The 19967-nt window shown below is 41.6% G+C and overlaps 1 protein-coding gene across 1 annotated transcript in view; it reads left to right on the top strand.

Annotated features, from left to right (window-relative positions):
- Positions 1-5835: 5835 nt before the first annotated feature.
- The window catches only part of LOC129851581 (hemicentin-2-like), a 53975-nt gene continuing 39843 nt past the window's right edge, over positions 5836-19967 (top strand). Inside the window, exons 1-7 of the mRNA XM_055918191.1 lie at positions 5836-6099; positions 6276-6614; positions 6697-6939; positions 7219-7482; positions 7669-7759; positions 7838-7892; positions 7980-8212. Coding sequence (XP_055774166.1) covers positions 5868-6099; positions 6276-6614; positions 6697-6939; positions 7219-7482; positions 7669-7759; positions 7838-7892; positions 7980-8212 — 1457 coding nt within the window. The 5' untranslated portion in view covers positions 5836-5867. The remainder of the gene's footprint in view (positions 6100-6275; positions 6615-6696; positions 6940-7218; positions 7483-7668; positions 7760-7837; positions 7893-7979; positions 8213-19967) is intronic.

Raw genomic sequence — 19967 nt, 5'->3', positions numbered from 1 at the left:
CCTAGACAGATATGTGTTTTTAATGGAGGAAAATAAACATTAATACATACTTATATGGATATTGAATTTAATTGTTATTTGTTTTTGTCTATATTGCATTTGTTTTAGGCATAAGGGCAATGAGATGTACTGACATTTATGTATAAAAGGTTTAAGAACCCCTGCACTAATGAGCTAGCAGACGCTCTGAGCAAATCAGAGTAGAAGTGCAGCTAAAGTGTAACTATACAAATGCACTAGTCCAGACCAGTCTGCAAGTTCAGTTGAAGGCTTCTAGTTTAAACTGTGTAAGGGAATAGGGTTCCAAGAATAATAACCAGAAATATTTTGTACAACATTTGAATAGTGACTGTCGGCGAAAGTCACACCGACTAACGTGACTGAGATGACCTGTAAAATGTAAGCTATGGCTGATAGTGTGCATTGTTTGCAGCGGTTTCGTGAGCTGGCGACATGCTGTACTAAACTAGTTAACATTCACTGACTGAAATACTACTGAATCACTGTGATAAACACCATCTTCTGCTCATGATCAGAAAATATTGCTTCTCACTCACTGTATAGCAACACATAGCCTGTATGCTAATCTAGCACAGGCTTATTCCTCCTTGTATGGATGAAGGAGTATTCTCCATGATGGTTCACGGAGCACACTGACTCAGCTCGAAAGCTGGTATTGGGAACAAACAGGTAGGCTATATGATAGACTACTCCTGAGGCCAATTCTACTTAGCTAATTCTACATGTCGCCGACTATTAACTGAAAACAGAGCAGCAACATGGTTGATCCTCGCAATCAATCACATCCCCGCAGCAGCCAAACATTGCAACATGAGCATATTGAACGATGCGGGCGAGGTTCAAACACAGCTAGCGAGCATTTACAAAGAAAACATTATATCAGAAATCAGCAGCATAGCGAGAAACAGCTGGTTACAGCAGCAGAGTCAATGGAGAGAAAGAAGCCAGCGCTTAGTAGCAGCAAGCGGCAGAAGGATGTAAGAGCAGACCCGGTCAATAAGGAAGTCGTGAATGATACTAGCCTCTAATTGGTGCAATCTCAGTTGAGGCGGGCACTCGGGTTTCCTTTCTGAACTAGCTCCGTTTATTAAATAGACTACTTTTCTTGTGTACTTCCGTTGTACTTATCTGTTTTTGATTTTTTTCTATGGGATTTTGCCAATCCCAGATTTTTTATAATAGATAAAGTATAGGCTTGTTTTAGTGACACGAAATGAATAATATTGATAAGAGCTTTTAAATAATTTTAGCTCTGGAGTTGCTCCTGATTTGTTTAAATACGTTTTACTTTGTATTGGTGTCAGATATTATTGGGCATTTTATATTTTATATTATGTTATACCATATTGTTCAGTGTCATAATATTGCTTGTTTTATTATCAAATTATGAATTATTACCTATTTTAGATACATTACATTTTTTTTGTTATTTTTACATTGAATACAGTGCAAGTATCATGTTGTAAATAAGCTCAAAGTTAGACAATAAATAGACAACAAATACATAAATTATGTTTCTTGTATTTCTGCCTATTGTACACATGATGGCGCCATTAAGCAACATAATGCATGAGTGGCTAGCCTATAGGCCAGCCAGGGCTACTCCATTACTGTCAGGAGATAAACTGTAATAGATCAACAATCAGCACTGTTCATCAACAAACACACACACGAACATGCACGCACACACACACTGAGTCTGGAACTTGCCAGAGTCTTTCCCGGTAGTTCAGACATTGTATGGGTGTGTGTGTGTGTGCCTGCGTGTGTGTGTGTGTGCGTGTTTATATGTGTGCGTGTGTGTGTGTGTGTGTGTGTGTGTGTGTGTGTGTGTGTGTGTGTGTGTGTTTATATGTGTGTTTATATGTGTGTGTGTTTTTGCGTGTGTGTGGGTGTGTGTGTGTGTGTGTGTGTGTGTGTGGTATGGGTATGTTGCTCCCTAGACTACTGCAGGAGTACTCTAGTGTAAGTGGTCCAACAGATTTACTAGGTGGTAAAGGTCTGGATGGACTATTTCTACATTGATTTGGTTCTTTGGGAATGTGGTTCATACTGCTACTGGTGTCTGGAGCTCTACCCCTCTGCCCTATCAGACGCTCAGAAGTCCATCCAGCTCAACCCTGATTGGCCAAAGGGATACTTTTTCAAGGGGAGTGCACTGAAGGGGTTGAAGGTCAGTGTCTGAGCTTTCTACTGTGAATGTGGACATTGCTGATTGTGTGTGTGTGTGTGTCAGTCTGTCTTCTCCCTCTCCCCACTCCTTCTATCTCCCCATCCTTTCCTCCCTTCACTCTCTCACTTCATCTCCTCTACCTCCCCTCCCCTCCCCTCCCCTCAGTTTTCCTTAAATGGCCTTCTGAATAGGAATGGACCAGGGTTTGAGCCTGCGTGTTGCTACTGATGTCCACCTGACAGCACAGTAGAGATCTCAATGTTGAGTTAGACGTCCCTGCATGATACACAGAGTCAAGAGCCTTCAGTTTAGAGCTTCAGTTTAGAGCTTTAAATAGTATCACCATCGTTCAACACAGAGAGAAAAGTACAACGATTCAACTCCTTTCTGGCAGCAAAGGAAAAACAAGCTTTGTTATTGGTTCCATTGTACTTGTGGGACTATGCTATTGGTCCCATTGCATGTATTTGGACTGTGCCTGCTGTTTGTCCTCCTGTCCAGGGGTGGAGCTGGAGAGCACCAGGCTGGTGATCAGGTACCCAGACCGCTGGATGCAGAGAACCCCTCCCTCTCCTCAGAGGACCAACCCTATAGGCCTCAACACCTCCTCAGCCTCACAGTACGCCTGCCACAGGGTAAGGACACCCATCTGTCTGTCAAAACATCATCTACGATTTATAAACATATATATAAGCATTTATAATGAATAATTATGAGTTATTCTAAAGTGTTACCAATCAACTCATATAAACTTTTGAAATGTACAAAGTGATGGAAGGAGGAAGCAGGAGCACAGGTGCAGGTGTTTGTGTTTTCATACTGTTTGTCTCTCTCTCTCCCAGGACCAGGAGGATGGCTCCCATCAATGGTGACGAGTGTTTCTTCTGGAGGACCACCGGCTGTTTCTATGGTGACAAGTGTCGCTTCAAACACAAGCCTGACCAGAGAGGGAGAGACAGGAAACCATGGCAACCCTGACAACCCTTACAAGCATGAACACCACGTACCGTCCGGATATGATAGAGTAAGGAAGAAGAGAAGGAATAACAGAATAATGAATATGAAGATTGAGGAAGAGGAGGGACCGTGTAGCTACCTTAAAGGGAACAGGAAGCTTGGATAGAATGGGGCTTTTGGGGGGTGTCACCGCTTTTGTAGTCCTCTGACACACAGCACAGACAGCACACTGGACACACAGTAGGAGTAAGTGTCAATCAAAGTGAAGAGGAGTGCTCCTCTGATTTCCTTCCCCCGCCCCCTCGGCCTGAGCTGTGAAACATGTTTGATCATTGATGTTAGATGATTGAGATGATGTCATCATTAGAATCTTGAGGGGGTTGTTGCCCAGGCCAACGCCTCTACAACAACCATGTTGTAGACACTAAAGGGGGTCAGTGCAGGGTCTTTGATGCAGCTGATGAGGAGTGTACATTAAATGGGTTAGTAGAATAGAATGAATAGAATGACATCATGGAACTGACCAAATGTAAATGGAACTTTGACCTGTTCCATGTAGAACTCAGAGGGACAAGGCAACACATTCTGAGATATTATAAACATTCCATATAGAATAGTCAACATATTGTTAACATGGTTCTGTATTTAAATAAAAGTGGAAATGGGGGACATTGTGTCCATTTTAGAAATGTAGGGCCCATTCTAATACAGTAACCTCCCTTCTCTGACATGCTGTTCTGGTCCTCATGCATGTTAATGTCTTTAAGAGGAAGGAAAGGACACTTCTGTATCAGCAACTTGTGTTCTACTATAAATATGTATCAACAACAGAACTGATACTTACAAGCAGTTGCCACTCACTACCAGTCAGTTGACTCACTGTACAAGACCTCTCCCCTTCACTTCACTCTGTAAGTACTCTTGACAATATCTTGAAATATATAGTTTCTGGTTATTTGTTTTTAGTCATAAGTCATATTCTTGAGGGTAATGTATCATTTTACTTCTTGTTATATTTTGATCTGTGTTTTGGTTGTTACATCAGGGTCAGTATTCATACAGTGTCTCAGTGTAGGAGTGTTGATCTACATAGTGATGAGATGATTAACCAGGGTAAAATAGACATGCAAACAAACATTGTAGCACTGCAGTGTGTGTGTGTGTGTGTGTGAGTCACTTCTGTTTAGCCTCACAGCTTGGGGATAGGAGCTATCATTGAAACTGGTGGTCAGTATTTAGGCTGCTGTACAGCTTGACGGACCGTAGAGGATTGAACATTTATCCTCCTATATTTGGGGTTCTGACAATAAAATAGCTTCAGAACATTCAGAAAAATGTGTTTACAGTTCTACAGATCTGTTCAATAAGTTGTTGATGTTGTTGTTTATAATAATGGTGATGATGATGGTGATGACTTTACTGTATCCATTAGGAAATAGTTTTTGCATCATACATATCATCTTAAACAGACAGATGTAGACAGACATGCAACACATCACACACATTACATACATAGTGCAATAGACTTACAGACAGACAGTATTCACATAGACAACCAAATAGCACAATACAACACAACACAATATGAGCCTGGTTCATTTTCAGTAATGAGGCCCTGTACCCCATTTACAGTTTCTACTTCAATGTATCAGGTGGAGTTATTCACCAGCTGTAGAGTGAGTTGTTGTTTATGTTTCTAAGACTGCAGGGTGTGAGATGCAACAATGGCCTTGAGAACAGCAGGAAGTGTGTTGGTGGTCTTTCTCTGGTCTGTAGCAGGTATGGTCTCATTCTTATCTTTTAGTTGCCCGGTTTGTCAAACTGCAGATATTTCTAAAAGCAAAACCATTTTTATGTTCTACTGGCGACACATTTGGCGTCTCCACTTCACTTTAAACATTTGTCTTTCTCATCTCACTGAGTGATGCTTATCTGTATTTTCCATTCACACTCAACCAAAGAGTATCTATGTCTCAACTCAGCAACTATGGAACAAAGTGTTAACGTGAGTCAAAAGAACTTGAACTTAATGTAACGTCCTTGTGATGTCTAACTGTGTTTCAGTGGTACTGGGGCAGAATGGCTGGAGTGTTACATACACCACTCAGAGTATCTGTACCTTGAAGGGGTCAACAGTGGAGCTGTCCTGCTCTTACACATATCCCAGTTGGCATAAAGTCCCAACAACCTTCTGGTTCACTAAAAAGTATGCTGTGGAGAATTATGTGAGTCTGAGAGATGAACCAGTCTTCAAAGGTCGTGTGACGTACAGTAGCGATAGGATGAATTGCCACACCCTGACAATCACAGACCTGAGAGAGAGTGACTCAACTGACTACAAATTCAGATTTATAACAGATCAGCCAGGAGGGAAATATTCTGGATATCCTGGAGTCACTCTGTCTGTTACAGGTACAGTGATATTATATATAGTGTTGATCTGTTTAATCACTCTGTCTGTTACAGGTACAGTGATATTATATATAGTGTTGATCTGTTTAAACACTCTGTTTGTTACAGGTACAGTTATATTATATATAGTGTTGATCTGTTTAATCACTCTGTCTGTTACAGGTACAGTTATATTATATATAGTATAGATCTGTTTAATTGGTTCTGGAAAATTGTCTTGATTTGTACAGAAATAATATAAAAATGAATGAATGATTTTAGAACGTCCACTCCTGCCTCATTTGAACTAGACAACAGGTAACTGATGGTTTTAATGTTGTTATCTACTCCAGACCTGCAGGTGAAGGTGACCACTACATGGTGGTTAATGACACTGACCTGTAGCACCACCTGTACTCTGACTGGTAACCCCACCTACATCTGGTACAGGAACAGTAAGATTGTACAAGATAACTCCTCCCCCTCATACACAATCTACTTTAAAACTGAAGACAGCTTCTACTGTGCTGTAAAAGGCATCAATTCTCCTGCAGTGTGTGAGTGTGACTAATACACTTTTAAATTCTGTCAAAATCATCCAATACATCATTGGTCAGTGTTGATGTGCAGTGAAACAGACATGAAATAGGGCTACTATTTCATTTAGATTAATGGTTGTTGATTTTACAGTTCTAAATACTTACACCATTTGAAAAATGTACTTGTGTTTCAGCTGTTGAGGGTCACAGTTATTTCCACGTGACTTACACCCATCAGAGGATCTGTACCTTGAAGGGGTCATCAGTGGACATACCCTGCTCTTATACATTTCCCAGGGGTCATACAGTCTCTGAAAGAAAATGGTACACAAAAGGAAAACTTGATGAGGCGCCTCAAATCCTGAACCCGGGGTATGAAGGTCGTGTGGAGTACGTTGGAAATATGCAGAGTGACTCCACCCTGAGAATCACAGACCTGAGAGAGGAGGATTCAGCTGAGTATAAGATTAGACTCAGAACAGATCAGACAAACTGGGAGCCCACCTTCCCTGGAACAACTCTGACTGTCACAGGTAACACTACACGGCACATCCTATCAATACTGCAAACGATTACTTAATGATATACTCAGTGTTTTAATCCTCTTTCATTTAGTTCTGCAGGTGAAGGTGACTCCTGCCACTGTATCAGAGGGACAGAAGGTGACACTGACCTGTAGCACCACCTGTACTCTGACTGACAACCCCACCTACATCTGGTACAAGAATGGACATGTAACCAACCAATCTAACAGTCTGTTCCTAAACCCAGTCAGCAGTGAGGATGCAGGCAGATACTCCTGTGCTGTAGAAGGCCATGAGGATCTCCCCTCTGCTGAAGAGACTCTCACTGTCAGATGTGAGTATGTGTTATACATCTCCAGTTGTATTCTTTTAGTAACATCTTCTCTCATCTATTCTATCTATTATTTCAATCTATTTCCAAGTTCCATGATTGTACTCATCTCACTACTGTAGTGACGTACAAGTACTTCACAAACACTGTATTGTTACATTATTGTCTAAGTTACACATATATATATTAATATTTCATTTATTTCAATCACTAGTACAAGTTCCATGATGCTCCTCATGTAAAGCTCTATGTATGAACAATGTGTTACATATTGTCCACCAGATGGCCCAAAGAACACCTCAGTGTCAGTCAGTCCCTCTGGTGAAATAGTGGAGGGCAGTTCAGTGACTCTGACCTGCAGTAGTGATGCCAATCCACCTGTGGACAAATACACCTGGTACAAGAAGAACGTAACCACACCAAAAGCATCAGGACAGAGTTACAGCATCACTAACATCATCTCTGAGGACAGAGGAGAATATTACTGTGAGGCCCAGAATAGAAAAGGATCTATGAACTCTACAGTTCTGATGATTGTTGTAGCAGGTAAAGTTACATTTTCAATACAATATGTTTTTATACATGTTTCAAGCTAATCTGAATCATTATACTTTGGTTTATTGCACCTTGGTTTATAACTATACATTGGATTATACAAGTATTGCATTAATGTGCTGTATTTAAGTTTATTATATCATAACATGTACTCATATCATCCATATTTTATTGTAGGGAAACAAACCTCAGTTGTTCCTGCAGCTGTAGGAATCACAGTGGTTGTTCTGGTTCTCATACTCTGTTTCTCTGGCTTCATGTGGTTCAGGTGAGTGAAGTGACAATGCTTTTTTTGTTTTATTATTTAACTTTAGTAACATTGATTGATTCATTCATGTGCAAACAGGAAACAAGCCTCCAAATCCACCTCCAACACAAGAGACACAGCAGACGATGGACAGGTGAGTCTGTTGGAATCAGAAGATGACTGTGTATGCTTTGTGGAACATTTTCTTCCTCATTTTGTCTGTCCTCTCTTTCTCCATCAGGGAGACTCTAGTCCAGTGTATGACAATGTCTCAAGCATGGCCATGACCCCTACTGCAGCACAGACAGCGGACACAGACAACCAGGATTATGTTCACTATTCAAGCGTCCACTTCTCTGGCTCCAAAAACCAGGAAGTGCCTCTATACTCCACCGTCCAGCTGCCTCAGCCCCAGATTCAGGAGGATGTCCAGTATACTGATGTGAAATTCAGCTGTCCCAGTGCTGCCACCCGGTGAACGTATTCTGCCATTACAACAACAGAGTCAATACTAGAACATTGAACACAGACAGCATCAGGGTCATTCATATGCTGCTGCTTATTGGAAGAGTAGACAATGTCATCAATAAGCAAAACGGTTGACCCCCTAGTGACAACTCATTGTTCCCTGAAAAGTCCCTCCATCAATAGGGGAAGCACAGGAGGATGGTGGCACCTTCATTGGGGAGGATGGGCTTGTGGTAAAGGCTGGAGCGGAAAAGGTGGAATGGTATAAAATACATCAAACACATGTTTTCATTCCATTTGCGCTGTTCTGCCCATTATTAGGACCAGTTCTCACCTCAGCAACCTCCTGTGATCTAAAGAGTTGTAGGACCATCCTTCAGGCCAAAGTGCATTTCCTTGAACTCATAATATGGTGTAACAATGGACATTTTGAAAAGTTGCATTCAGGGTTGGGGTCAATTCCTTTACAATTTAGGAAAATTCCAATTGTTCCTCATTGAAAAGCATTGAAAAAAGATGGAATTTTAGTTTAGCTCCTGAATTGAAATGGTATTGACCGCTAGCCTGGTTGCAGTTTCAAGAAGACCTTGTATATCTGGACCTGTATTTAAAAAATAAGTGATATAATGATATATAACAATACAATAATATATGCCATTTAGCAGATGCTTTTATCCTGGGGACAGGGGGAGTAGGCGGGAGGGGGGGGGACTACCTTTCACCCAGTGTTTCTTAAGTGATTGGTTTGGGCCAATTTCTAGTCATTTCTTTAGACTTAAGTGTAGCAAAAACAATTCTGCACAATCAATCAATCAATCAATTTTATTTTATATAGCCCTTCGTACATCAGATAATATCTCGAAGTGCTGTACAGAAACCCAGCCTAAAACCCCAAACAGCTAGAATGCAGGTGTAGAAGCACGGTGGCTAGGAAAAACTCCCTAGAAAGGCCAAAACCTAGGAAGAAACCTAGAGAGGAACCAGGCTATGAGGGGTGGCCAGTCCTCTTCTGGCTGTGCCGGGTGGAGATTATAACAGAACTATGCCAAGATGTTCAAAAATGTTCATAAGTGACAAGCATGGTCAAATAATAATCATGAATAATTTTCAGTTGGCTTTTCATAGCTGATCATTAAGAGTTGAAAAACAACAGATCTGGGACAGGTGGCGGTTCCATAACCGCAGGCAGAACAGCTGAAACTGGAATAGCAGCAAGGCCAGGCGGACTGGGGACAGCAAGGAGTCACCACGGGCGGCAGTCCCGATGCATGGTCCTAGGGCCCAGGTCCTCCGAGAGAAAGAAAGAGAGAAGGAGAAAATTAGAGAGAGCCAAGATTTTCAAAATGTTCATAAATGACAAGCATGGTCAAATAATAATCAGGAATAAATCTCAGTTGGCTTTTCATAGCCGATCATTAAGAGTTGAAAACAGCAGGTCTGGGACAGGTAGGGGTTCCATAACCGCAGGCAGAAGAGTTGAAACTGGAATAGCAGCAAGGCCAGGCGGACTGGGGGCAGCAAGGAGTCACCACGGCCGGTAGTCCCGACGTATGGTCCTAGGGCTCAGGTCCTCCGAGAGAAAGAGAGAAGGAGAAAATTAGAGAGAGCCAAGATTTTCAAAATGTTCATAAATGACAAGCATGGTCAAATAATAATCAGGAATAAATCTCAGTTGGCTTTTCATAGCCGATCATTAAGAGTTGAAAACAGCAGGTCTGGGACAGGTAGGGGTTTCGTAACCGCAGGCAGAAACAGTTGAAACTGGAATAACAGCAAGGCCGGGCGGACTGGGGACAGCAAGGTGTCAGCATGCCCGGTAGTCCTGACGTATGGTCCTAGGGCTCAGGTTCTCAGAGAGAAAGAGAGAACGAGAGAATTAGAGAGAGCATACTTAAATTCACACAGGACACTGGATAAGACAGGAGAAGTATTCCAGGTATAACCAACTGACCCTAGCCCCCCGACACATAAACTACTGCAGCATAAATACTGGAGGCTGAGACAGGAGCGGTCAGGAGACACTGTGGCCCCATCCGAAGAAACCCCTGGACAGGGCCAAACAGGAAGGATATAACCCCACCCACTCTGCCAAAGCACAGCCCCCACACCACTAGAGGGATATCCCCAACCACCAACTTACAATCCTGAGACAAGGCCGAGTATAGCCCACAAAGGTCTCCATCACAGCACAACCAAGGGGGGGCGCCAACCCAGACAGGAAGTTCACGTCAGTAACTCAACCCACTCAAGTGACGCACCCCTCCTAGGGACGGCATGAAAGAGCACCAGCAAGCCAGTGACTCAGCCCCAGTAACAGGGTTAGAGGCAGAGAATCCCAGTGGAGAGAGGGGAACCGGCCCTGGAGAGACAGCAAGGGCGGTTCGTTGCTCCAGAGCCTTTCCGTTCACCTTCACACTCCTGGGCCAGACTACACTCAATCATATGACCTACTGAAGAGATAAGTCTTCAGTAAAGACTTAAAGGTTGAGACTGAGTCTGCGTCTCTCACATGGGTAGGCAGACTGTTCCATAAAAATGGAGATCTATAGGAGAAAGCCCTGCCTCCAGCTGTTTGCTTAGAAATTTTAGGGACAATTAGGAGGCCTGCGTCTTGTGACCGTAGCGTACGTGTAGGTATGTACGGCAGGACCAACTCGGAAAGATAGGTAGGAGCAAGCCCATGTAACGCTTTAAAGGTTAACAGTAAAACCTTGAAATCAGCCCTTGCCTTAACGGGAAGCCAGTGTAGGGAAGCTAGCACTGGAGTAATATGATCAAATTTCTTGGTTCTAGTCAGGATTCTAGCAGCCGTATTTAGCATTAACTGAAGTTTATTTAGTGCTTTATCCGGGTAGCCGGAAAGTAGAGCATTGCAGTAGTCTAACCTAGAAGTAACAAATGCATGGATTAATTTTTCTGCATCATTTTTGGACAGAAAATTTCTGATTTTTGCAATGTTACGTAGATGGAAAAAAGCTGTCCTTGAAACAGTCTTGATATGTTCGTCAAAAGAGAGATCAGGGTCAAGAGTAACGCCGAGGTTCTTCACAGTTTTATTTGAGACGACTTTACAACCATCAAGATGAATTGTCAGATTTAACAGAAGATCTCTTTGTTTCTTGGGACCTAGAACAAGCATCTCTGTTTTGTCCGAGTTTAAAAGTAGAAAGTTTTCAGCCATCCACTTCCTTATGTCTGAAACACAGGCTTCTAGCGAGGGCAATTTTGGGGCTCCACCATGTTTCATTGAAATGTACAGCTGTGTGTCATCCGCATAGCAGTGAAAGTTAACATTATGTTTTCGAATAACATCCCCAAGAGGTAAAATATATAGTGAAAACAATAGTGGTCCTAAAACGGAACCTTGAGGAACACCGAAATGTACAGTTGATTTGTCAGAGGACAGACCATTCACAGAGACAAACTGATATCTTTCCGACAGGTAAGATCTAAACCAGGCCAGAACTTGTCCGTGTAGACCAATTTGGGTTTCCAGTCTCTCCAAAAGAATGTGGTGATCGATGGTGTCAAAGGCAGCACTAAGGTCTAGTAGCACGAGGACAGATGCAGAGCCTCGGTCTGACGCCATTAAAAGGTCATTTACCACCTTCACAAGTGCAGTCTCAGTGCTATGATGGGGTCTAAAACCAGACTGAAGCATTTCGTATACATTGTTTGTCTTCAGAAAGGCAGTGAGTTGCTGCGCAACAGCTTTTTCTAAAATTTTTGAGAGGAATGGAAGATTCGATATAGGCCGATAGTTTTTTATATTTTCCGGGTCAAGGTTTGGCTTTTTCAAGAGAGGCTTTATCACTGCCACTTTTAGTGAGTTTGGTACACATCCGGTGGATAGAGAGCTGTTTATTATGTTCAACATAGGAGGGCCAAGCACAGGAAGCAGCTCCTTCAGCAGTTTAGTAGGAATAGGATCCAGTATGCAGCTTGAAGGTTTAGAGGCCATGATTATTTTCATCATTGTGTCAAGAGATATAGTACTAAAACACTTAAGTGTCTCTCCCGATCCCAGGCCCTCGCAGAGCTGTGCAGATCCAGGACAGCTAAGCCCTGGAGGAATACGCAGATTCAAAGAGGAGTCCGTAATTTGCTTTCTAATGGTCATGATCTTTTCCTCAAAGAAGTTCATGAATTTATTACTGCTGAAGTGAAAGCCATCCTCTCTTGGGGAATGCTGCTTTTTAGTTAGCTTTGCAACAGTATCAAAAAGAAATTTTGGATTGTTCTTATTTTCCTCGATTAAGTTGGAAAAGTAGGTTGATCGAGCAGCAGTGAGGGCTCTTCGGTACTGCACGGTACTGTCTTTCCAAGCTAGTCGGAAGACTTCCAGTTTTGTGTGGCGCCATTTCCGTTCCAATTTCCTGGAAGCTTGCTTCAAAGCTCGGGTATTTTCTGTATACCAGGGAGCTAGTTTCTTATGACAAATGTTTTTCGTTTTTAGGGGTGCAACTGCATCTAGGGTATTGCGCAAGGTTAAATTGAGTTCCTCAGTTAAGTGGTTAACTGATTTTTGTCCTCTGACGTCCTTGGGTAGGCAGAAGGAGTCTGGAAGGGCATCAAGGAATTTTTGTGTTGTCTGAGAATTTATAGCACGACTTTTGATGCTCCTTGGTTGGGGTCTGAGCAGATTATTTGTTGCGATTGCAAACGTAATAAAATGGTGGTCCGATAGTCCAGGATTATGTGGAAAAACATTAAGATCTACAACATTTATTCCATGGGACAAAACTAGGTCCAGAGTATGACTGTGGCAGTGAGTAGGTCCAGAGACATGTTGGACAAAACCCACTGAGTCGATGATGGCTCCGAAAGACTTTTGGAGTGGGTCTGTGGACTTCTCCATGTGAATATTAAAATCACCAAAAATTAGAATATGATCTGCTATGACTACAAGGTCTGATAGGAATTCAGGAAACTCAGAGAGGAACGCTGTATATGGCCCAGGAGGCCTGTAAACAGTAGCTATAAAAAGTGATTGAGTAGGCTGCATAGATTTCATGACTAGAAGCTCAAAAGACGAAAACGCCATTTTTTTTTTTGTAAATTGAAATTTGCTATTGTAGATGTTAGCAACACCTCCGCCTTTGCGGGATGCACGGGGGATATGGTCACTAGTGTAACCAGGAGGTGAGGCCTCATTTAACACAGTAAATTCATCAGGCTTAAGCCATGTTTCAGTCAGGCCAATCACATCAAGATTATGATCAGTGATTAGTTCATTGACTATGACTGCCTTTGAAGTGAGGGATCTAACATTAAGTAACCCTATTTTGAGATGTGAGGTATCACGATCTCTTTCAATAATGGCAGGAATGGAGGAGGTCTTTATCCTAATAAGATTGCTAAGGCGAACACCGCCATGTTTAGTTTTGCCCAACCTAGGTCGAGGCACAGACACAGTCTCAATGGGTATGGCTGAGCTGACTACACTGACTGTGCTATTGGCAGACTCCACTAAGCTGGCAGGTTGGCTAACAGCCTGCTGCCTGGCCTGCACCCTATTTCATTGTGGGGCTAAAGGAGTTAGAGCCCTATCTATGTTGGTAGATAAGATGAGAGCACCCCTCCAGGTAGGATGGAGTCCGTCACTCCTTAGCAGGTCAGGCTTGGTCCTGTTTGTGGGTGAGTCCCAGAAAGAGGGCCAATTATCTACAAATTCTATCTTTTGGGAGGGGCAGAAAACAGTTTTCAACCAGCGATTGAGTGCTGAGACTCTGCTGTAGAGCTCGTCACTCCCCCTAACTGGGAGGGGGCCAGAGACAATTACTCGATGCCGACACATCTTTCTAGCTGATTTACACGCTGAAGCTATGTTGCACTTGGTGACCTCTGACTGTTTCATCCTAACATCGTTGGTGCCGACGTGGATAACAATATCTCTATACTCTCTACACTCGCCAGATTTAGCTTTAGCCAGCACCATCTTAAGATTAGCCTTAACGTCGGTAGCCCTGCCCCCTGGTAAACAGTGTATGATCGCTGGGTGATTCGTTTTAAGTCTAATACTGCGGGTAATGGAGTCGCCAATGACTAGGGTTTTCAATTTGTCAGAGCTAACGGTGGGAGCCTTCGGCGTCTCAGACCCCGTAACGGGAGGAGTAGAGACAAGAGAAGACTCAGACTCAGACTCCGACTCGCTACATAATGGGGAAAACCGGTTGAAAGTTTCTGTCGGCTGAATGAGCGACACCGGTTGAGCATTCCAACAGCATTTCCCTCCAGAAGCCATGAGAAAGTTGTCCGGCTGCGGGGACTGTGCGGGGGGATTTATACTAACGTTACTATCTGTACTTACTGGTGGCACAGACGCTGTTTCTTCCTTTCCTACACTGAAAATACCCTTGCCTAACGATTGCGTCTGAAGCTGGGCTTGCAGCACAGCTATTTTCGCCGTAAGGCGATCGTTCTCCTGTATATTATGAGTACAGCGACTGCAATTAGAAGACATCATGTTAATGTTACTACTTAGCTTCGGTTGTTGAAGGTGTTGACGAACCATGTCCAGATAAAGCGTCCGGAGTGAAAAGGTTGAATGAGGGAAAAAAGTTGCGATGGAAAAACTAAAAATATAAACGGTAATTAAAAACAAAAACAAAACAAAAAACGTAAAGTTGTCAGCTAGTAAAGTAAAGTTCGCAGCAAATCGCACAGCAACAAAACGCACAGCAACACGTCTGCAGATTCAACAGGAAGTGACGTCAAGACTATACAGCTACACTGTTACTCGAGGTATGGCATTAACTTGGCATTGAGATTGAGACTGTAAAGCATGATACTATAACGCTTTTTAATCACTTATCTAAATGTGTTTCTTACTTCTTGTCAAATGTGATGAGTGGCATGTGTTTGTTTATCCATGAGCAAATGTTAATAAACGCTTTCTTCTTCTTCCATTGGTTCTCACGCTCTTCCATTTTGTCAAAAACAGTGAATGTGGCCTCCAATAAGGCACTGATATTTTAACAAAGTAAAACGATGACAGAGGTAATGCTTTCAGGGTTTATTTTAAAATAAGTTAAATAAAGAAGAAATAGCAGTTTGTTGATTTGAGAGTACATGATGTAACATAAACATAAATCAGCATTGTGCAAATGAGAATGCTTTCCAATTCTGACATAATGTCACTGATCCTTTTCAATAGACATGCAATTATCTTCCTGTACGGTGTACATTTTAGGACATCCCTATGACAAAGTCTACTATATAATTTCATGGATCTTCTTCCAACGTTTCACTCTAAAATCAGGGGTTTTGTGTTTCCGTGACACACACTGTAATGTTAAATTTTTCAGTCCCTCCAGGATTCCGCGATTGCATAATTCAATACAAAAATCAACCAGCGTATATTATGCGAGAGCTTGCAATGTTGACCAATCCCCGCACTTTTAGCGCATAAAAGGGTCAAATCGAAAGCGGGTTTGTAATTTTGAACAATTACTGCACTGTTACCGTGGAAAATGGCCCAATCCAACCACACGTCAACAAAATTCCCCCCCCTGGCCTGTCAGCGTATTCACGTGCGAAAATGGGTGATTGTTGATGGCTGACAGGCAGTACAATGAATAGAAATCAATCTCATTTGCCAACAAAAATAACGTGCGAAACAATTTCCAAATGTTTTTGGAAACAAGAGAAAGTCGACAATAAACAGTGCCATCGAATCACCAAAGCATATGAGAATGTCAGAACAGTTCCCACCAGCAGCAGATCACCATAACTGAAGAGGTAGCAGGGAAGACAGTGGAAGCGCTGAAAGAATCAAGGTGAGTGGCGTTTTACTCAACTTTTACTCCGCTAACCTTGGCTTTAGTAGGGTGGTCGGCCCTCTGCTCTCCCCAGTCTAACCTTGGCTTTAGTAGGGTGGTCGGCCCTCTGCTCTCCCCAGTCTAACCTTGGCTTAGTAGGGTGGTCGACACTCTGCTCTCCCCAGTCTGTCTATGGAGAGCGCTGCTCAAAGCACTGAGTGCAATTTGTCAGCTTTGCCGTTTTAAACTCTGTAAAACTTAATACGGATCACGAAAGCACAATCTTTCTGGATTTTTTAAAATGTTAATACTGTTTTAAAAGTACATATAAACCACAATATACTATTTTTACGTTCTGTTTTTTTAAAAATCTCCCTTTCAGAAGAAAAATAAATATCACAATCAAGTATTTTGTAGACAATTTGCGCGAAAGAAATATCGATCCTCAAATGGAAAGCGATTGAACAGCTTTTAATCTATTTGTTGTTGTTTTTTTAGAGAGAGAGTGGGAATGGGAGGTGCATCTCGTGTTGATAGCAAGCATCAAAGCCTGATGGAGAGGTGTGTGAGTGAATGTGTGAGTGGATTATGACAGATCTGTTTGTTCAGGAAAATAAACAAAATTGAGCACTTCAGATGTTAAACTGTTTTTGTATTATGTATTCTGCTTAAAATCGTCCTAAAACTGAGCACATGACTTTATATGAAATTAAAGTGAAAAAAACCCATTGCAAAATGTACCGCAGATTATCAGAAAAGCTGCTGCAAAATCAAGCATTTTTGGCCGCAGAAATCACCAATTAGCGCGAAATCCTGGAGGGACTGGTTATTGTGGTATTGTGGATTTTATATTGTAAATGTATAATATTAGATTAATGATCTAATAATGTATTGTATGATGTATTGTTTTATTTATGATGTAGGGTGTTGTGATGTAACTGCTTTAACACTGTTTGGAACCCAGGAAGAGTAGCAGCTAATGGGGATCCTAATAAACACTAAAATACTAAATATGAGGAAAAGCACAACTACAGAAATATTACATGAAAAAAACAAAACTTCTATCATCAATTAAACTGACTTAGAATGTAGAAGTCACCAGTCCTGTCTCCCTTCTCGTAAATGTATGCAATGTTACACATCAGGCCATATTGAGTTAGAAACAGGTTCCCATGATTTAATTCAGAGTCACTAGAGGACAGAAAAACACGCACGACTTGTAAAAAACTCACCTGCATCAGGACACCTGGAAAACGGTTTGAATATCCAATCTGCACCGATTCGCTGATTGACCCTTTCCAGGCCCATTCCACTCCTCTATTGCCACCACAGGGGTCCACAAGAACCTGCAGAGACAGACACCTGCTCATGAAATACATTTGGTACTCAGGGGCTAGCATGGAACTCAATGTGAAGTTGAGTGTAGCTAAAATGAATGTTCGGGAGAAAAGATTTCACTTCAACTTTTCCCCTCTACCTGTAAATTGTAGAAAATATATTGCAAAATTCTTTACATTATTTGTGAATTGCTTGATAGACTTGCATTTCAACTGGATACTGTTCAATGTGTTACCTGCTAGTATTTAGCAGCGTACAAGGTCCAATCGTATTCATACATATATTAATGTGGACAATGGCTCCTCTCTGATAGCTGGGGTTCTAGCCATACAAACAGCTGCTCCTTCTGGGGATGTGACAGCATCTGGAACAAAATGGCCATTTAGGAAATCATTTGACACTTTTCAATTATTTTAGTTGCCGTGTTTTAAAACTATTTTATAAATGGGTTGAGCTTTTCAAATGAGTGGGTAACCTAAGGCTTACCACTTTGGAGGGGTTTTGTGCCTATATGGCTGGTCCTAGATGAAAGTCATTTTAGAAAGGAGCCATGAAGAATCCCATGTGATCCTGTGGTCCTGTGTGGATCAGTTGGAGGAGAATGTTGTTTGTAACACCAGGGTTGTTGGTTCAGTTTGGTGTGAACATGTATCCACTCGCTACTGTAAGTTGCTCTGGATAAGAGCATCTGGTAAGTTAATAGAATTGTAAAACCTTATATTCACAGAAAGCTAGAGAGAGATTGCGATGGACTGCTGATCCCACAGCTATTGTATGCAGTAATAATGTGCCTGTAAACCAGAGTGATACTGTTAGCAATGAGTTTGTGTGCCCTAGTAGGAAGTCCACTGTGTGCAGCTCACGCTGCATTAACATAAATAACATGAGCATGTCTACCTCTGCTAAGCTTCCCAGGAAAGCAATAAAAACAATCATCCCAGAAAAGTGCTAAAAAATAGCCCACGTTAACATATGTAGCTTAAGAAACAAGGTTCATGAAATCAATAATTTGCTAGTAACAAATGACATTCATATTTTGACAATGTCTGAAACTCAGATAATACCTTTGATGATATAGCGGAATCAATACTTGCTTATAAGATCTACAGAAAGGACAGAACTGTCAAAGGTGGAGGTGTGGCCATTTATATTCAGAACCACATTCCTGTAAAACTTATCATGTTAAATTCTGATGAAGAAATATGGCTACAGGTTCAACTGCCTCACCTAAAGCCCATTCTTGTGGGACGCTGCTATAGACCACCAAGTGCTAATAGTCAGTATCTGGATAACATGTGTGAAATGCTTGATGAGTTATGTGACATCAACAGAGAGGTACATTTTCTGGGTAATTTAAATATTGACTGGCTTTCATCAGGCTGTCCACTCAAGAGAAAGCTTCAAACTGTAACTAGTGCCTGCAACCTGGTTCAGGTTGTTAGTCAAACTACCAGGGTAGTTACACACAGCACAGGAATTAAATCATGAACATGTATTGATTATATCTTTACTAATGATGCAGAAATTTGCTTTAAAGCAGGATCCAAATAGGATGTAGTGATCACAATATAGTAGCCATATCTAGGAAAACCAAAGTTCCAAAGGCTGGGCCTAATATACTGCATAAGAGGTCATACAATAAGTTTTGTAGTGATTCCAATGTTGTTGATATAAGAATATTTGTTGGTCCATGGTGTGTAATGAAGAGCATCCAGATGATGTACTTGACACATTTATGAAATTGCTTATCTCAGTTATAAATAAGCATGTGTCGCAACGTGACTATTCATTAATGTGAAGACTGTTATATGATCAAATAAATTCTCTAGGTGTAATTGTTATCTGATTAAACTAATCACGTAAACAGTAATTAACTAGGAAGTTGGGGCACCACGGGAAAATGTTGTTTAACGACTTACTATTTCCCGAATTTAACTCTCTTCAGATATTTTCATATCTTATCGATTACAGTCACTTATTAATGTATTATTACCTCATCAGTCATATTCTGAATGTTGCAAACCCTTGGATATCTGCACGAACCCTAGCATACATTATGAATCAGCGATATACAAATTGGCTTAATTATTTATTTACTAACTAAATAATCACACGGAATTACAAACAGACACACATGATAGGTTATACATTGGTTACTACATAATGCAATGAAAAGTCCCTAGTGGACTAAGCCCGATATGATGGCTTGGTAGACACTGGAAAGGGGTGTGGACAGATAAAGAGCGGGGAAGGCAGTGTACAGACATCTGATAACTAGGCTCATGGTAATGCTAACACTTTTCACATGATCAGTCGCTCATTCGAAAAGAAATTGCAATTTATATATTTATGAGTGTAGGCCTTTGTTGTCTCTCTCTGTGATCGCCAGTCCGTCTGCTGGGGAATCAGTCGATAGAAAGTCTCTGGTTTGTCCACCAGAGATCAAAGTCTTTTATAGTTGTAGCTTGTTATAATCGATACGTCAGGCGTACCAATGGTCGTTTGATAGTGAAATGTTCTCCAGAATGAATCTTTCAGAGTACCATTAATTTGTTCGATCAGTCGCGTTTACCAGACAAAAGTACTTAAACAGCTGCAGACTGAATGGTCCTCTGGTCTATAGAGTGGTAGATTTCTAATTCATTTGTAACGTATTCAGCTGG

Source organism: Salvelinus fontinalis, chromosome 3, assembly GCF_029448725.1.
Source record: "Salvelinus fontinalis isolate EN_2023a chromosome 3, ASM2944872v1, whole genome shotgun sequence".
Taxonomy (NCBI): Eukaryota; Metazoa; Chordata; class Actinopteri; order Salmoniformes; family Salmonidae; genus Salvelinus; species Salvelinus fontinalis.
Note: the sequence above shows the minus strand (reverse complement) of the source record. Positions and strands in the feature narration are given on the sequence as shown.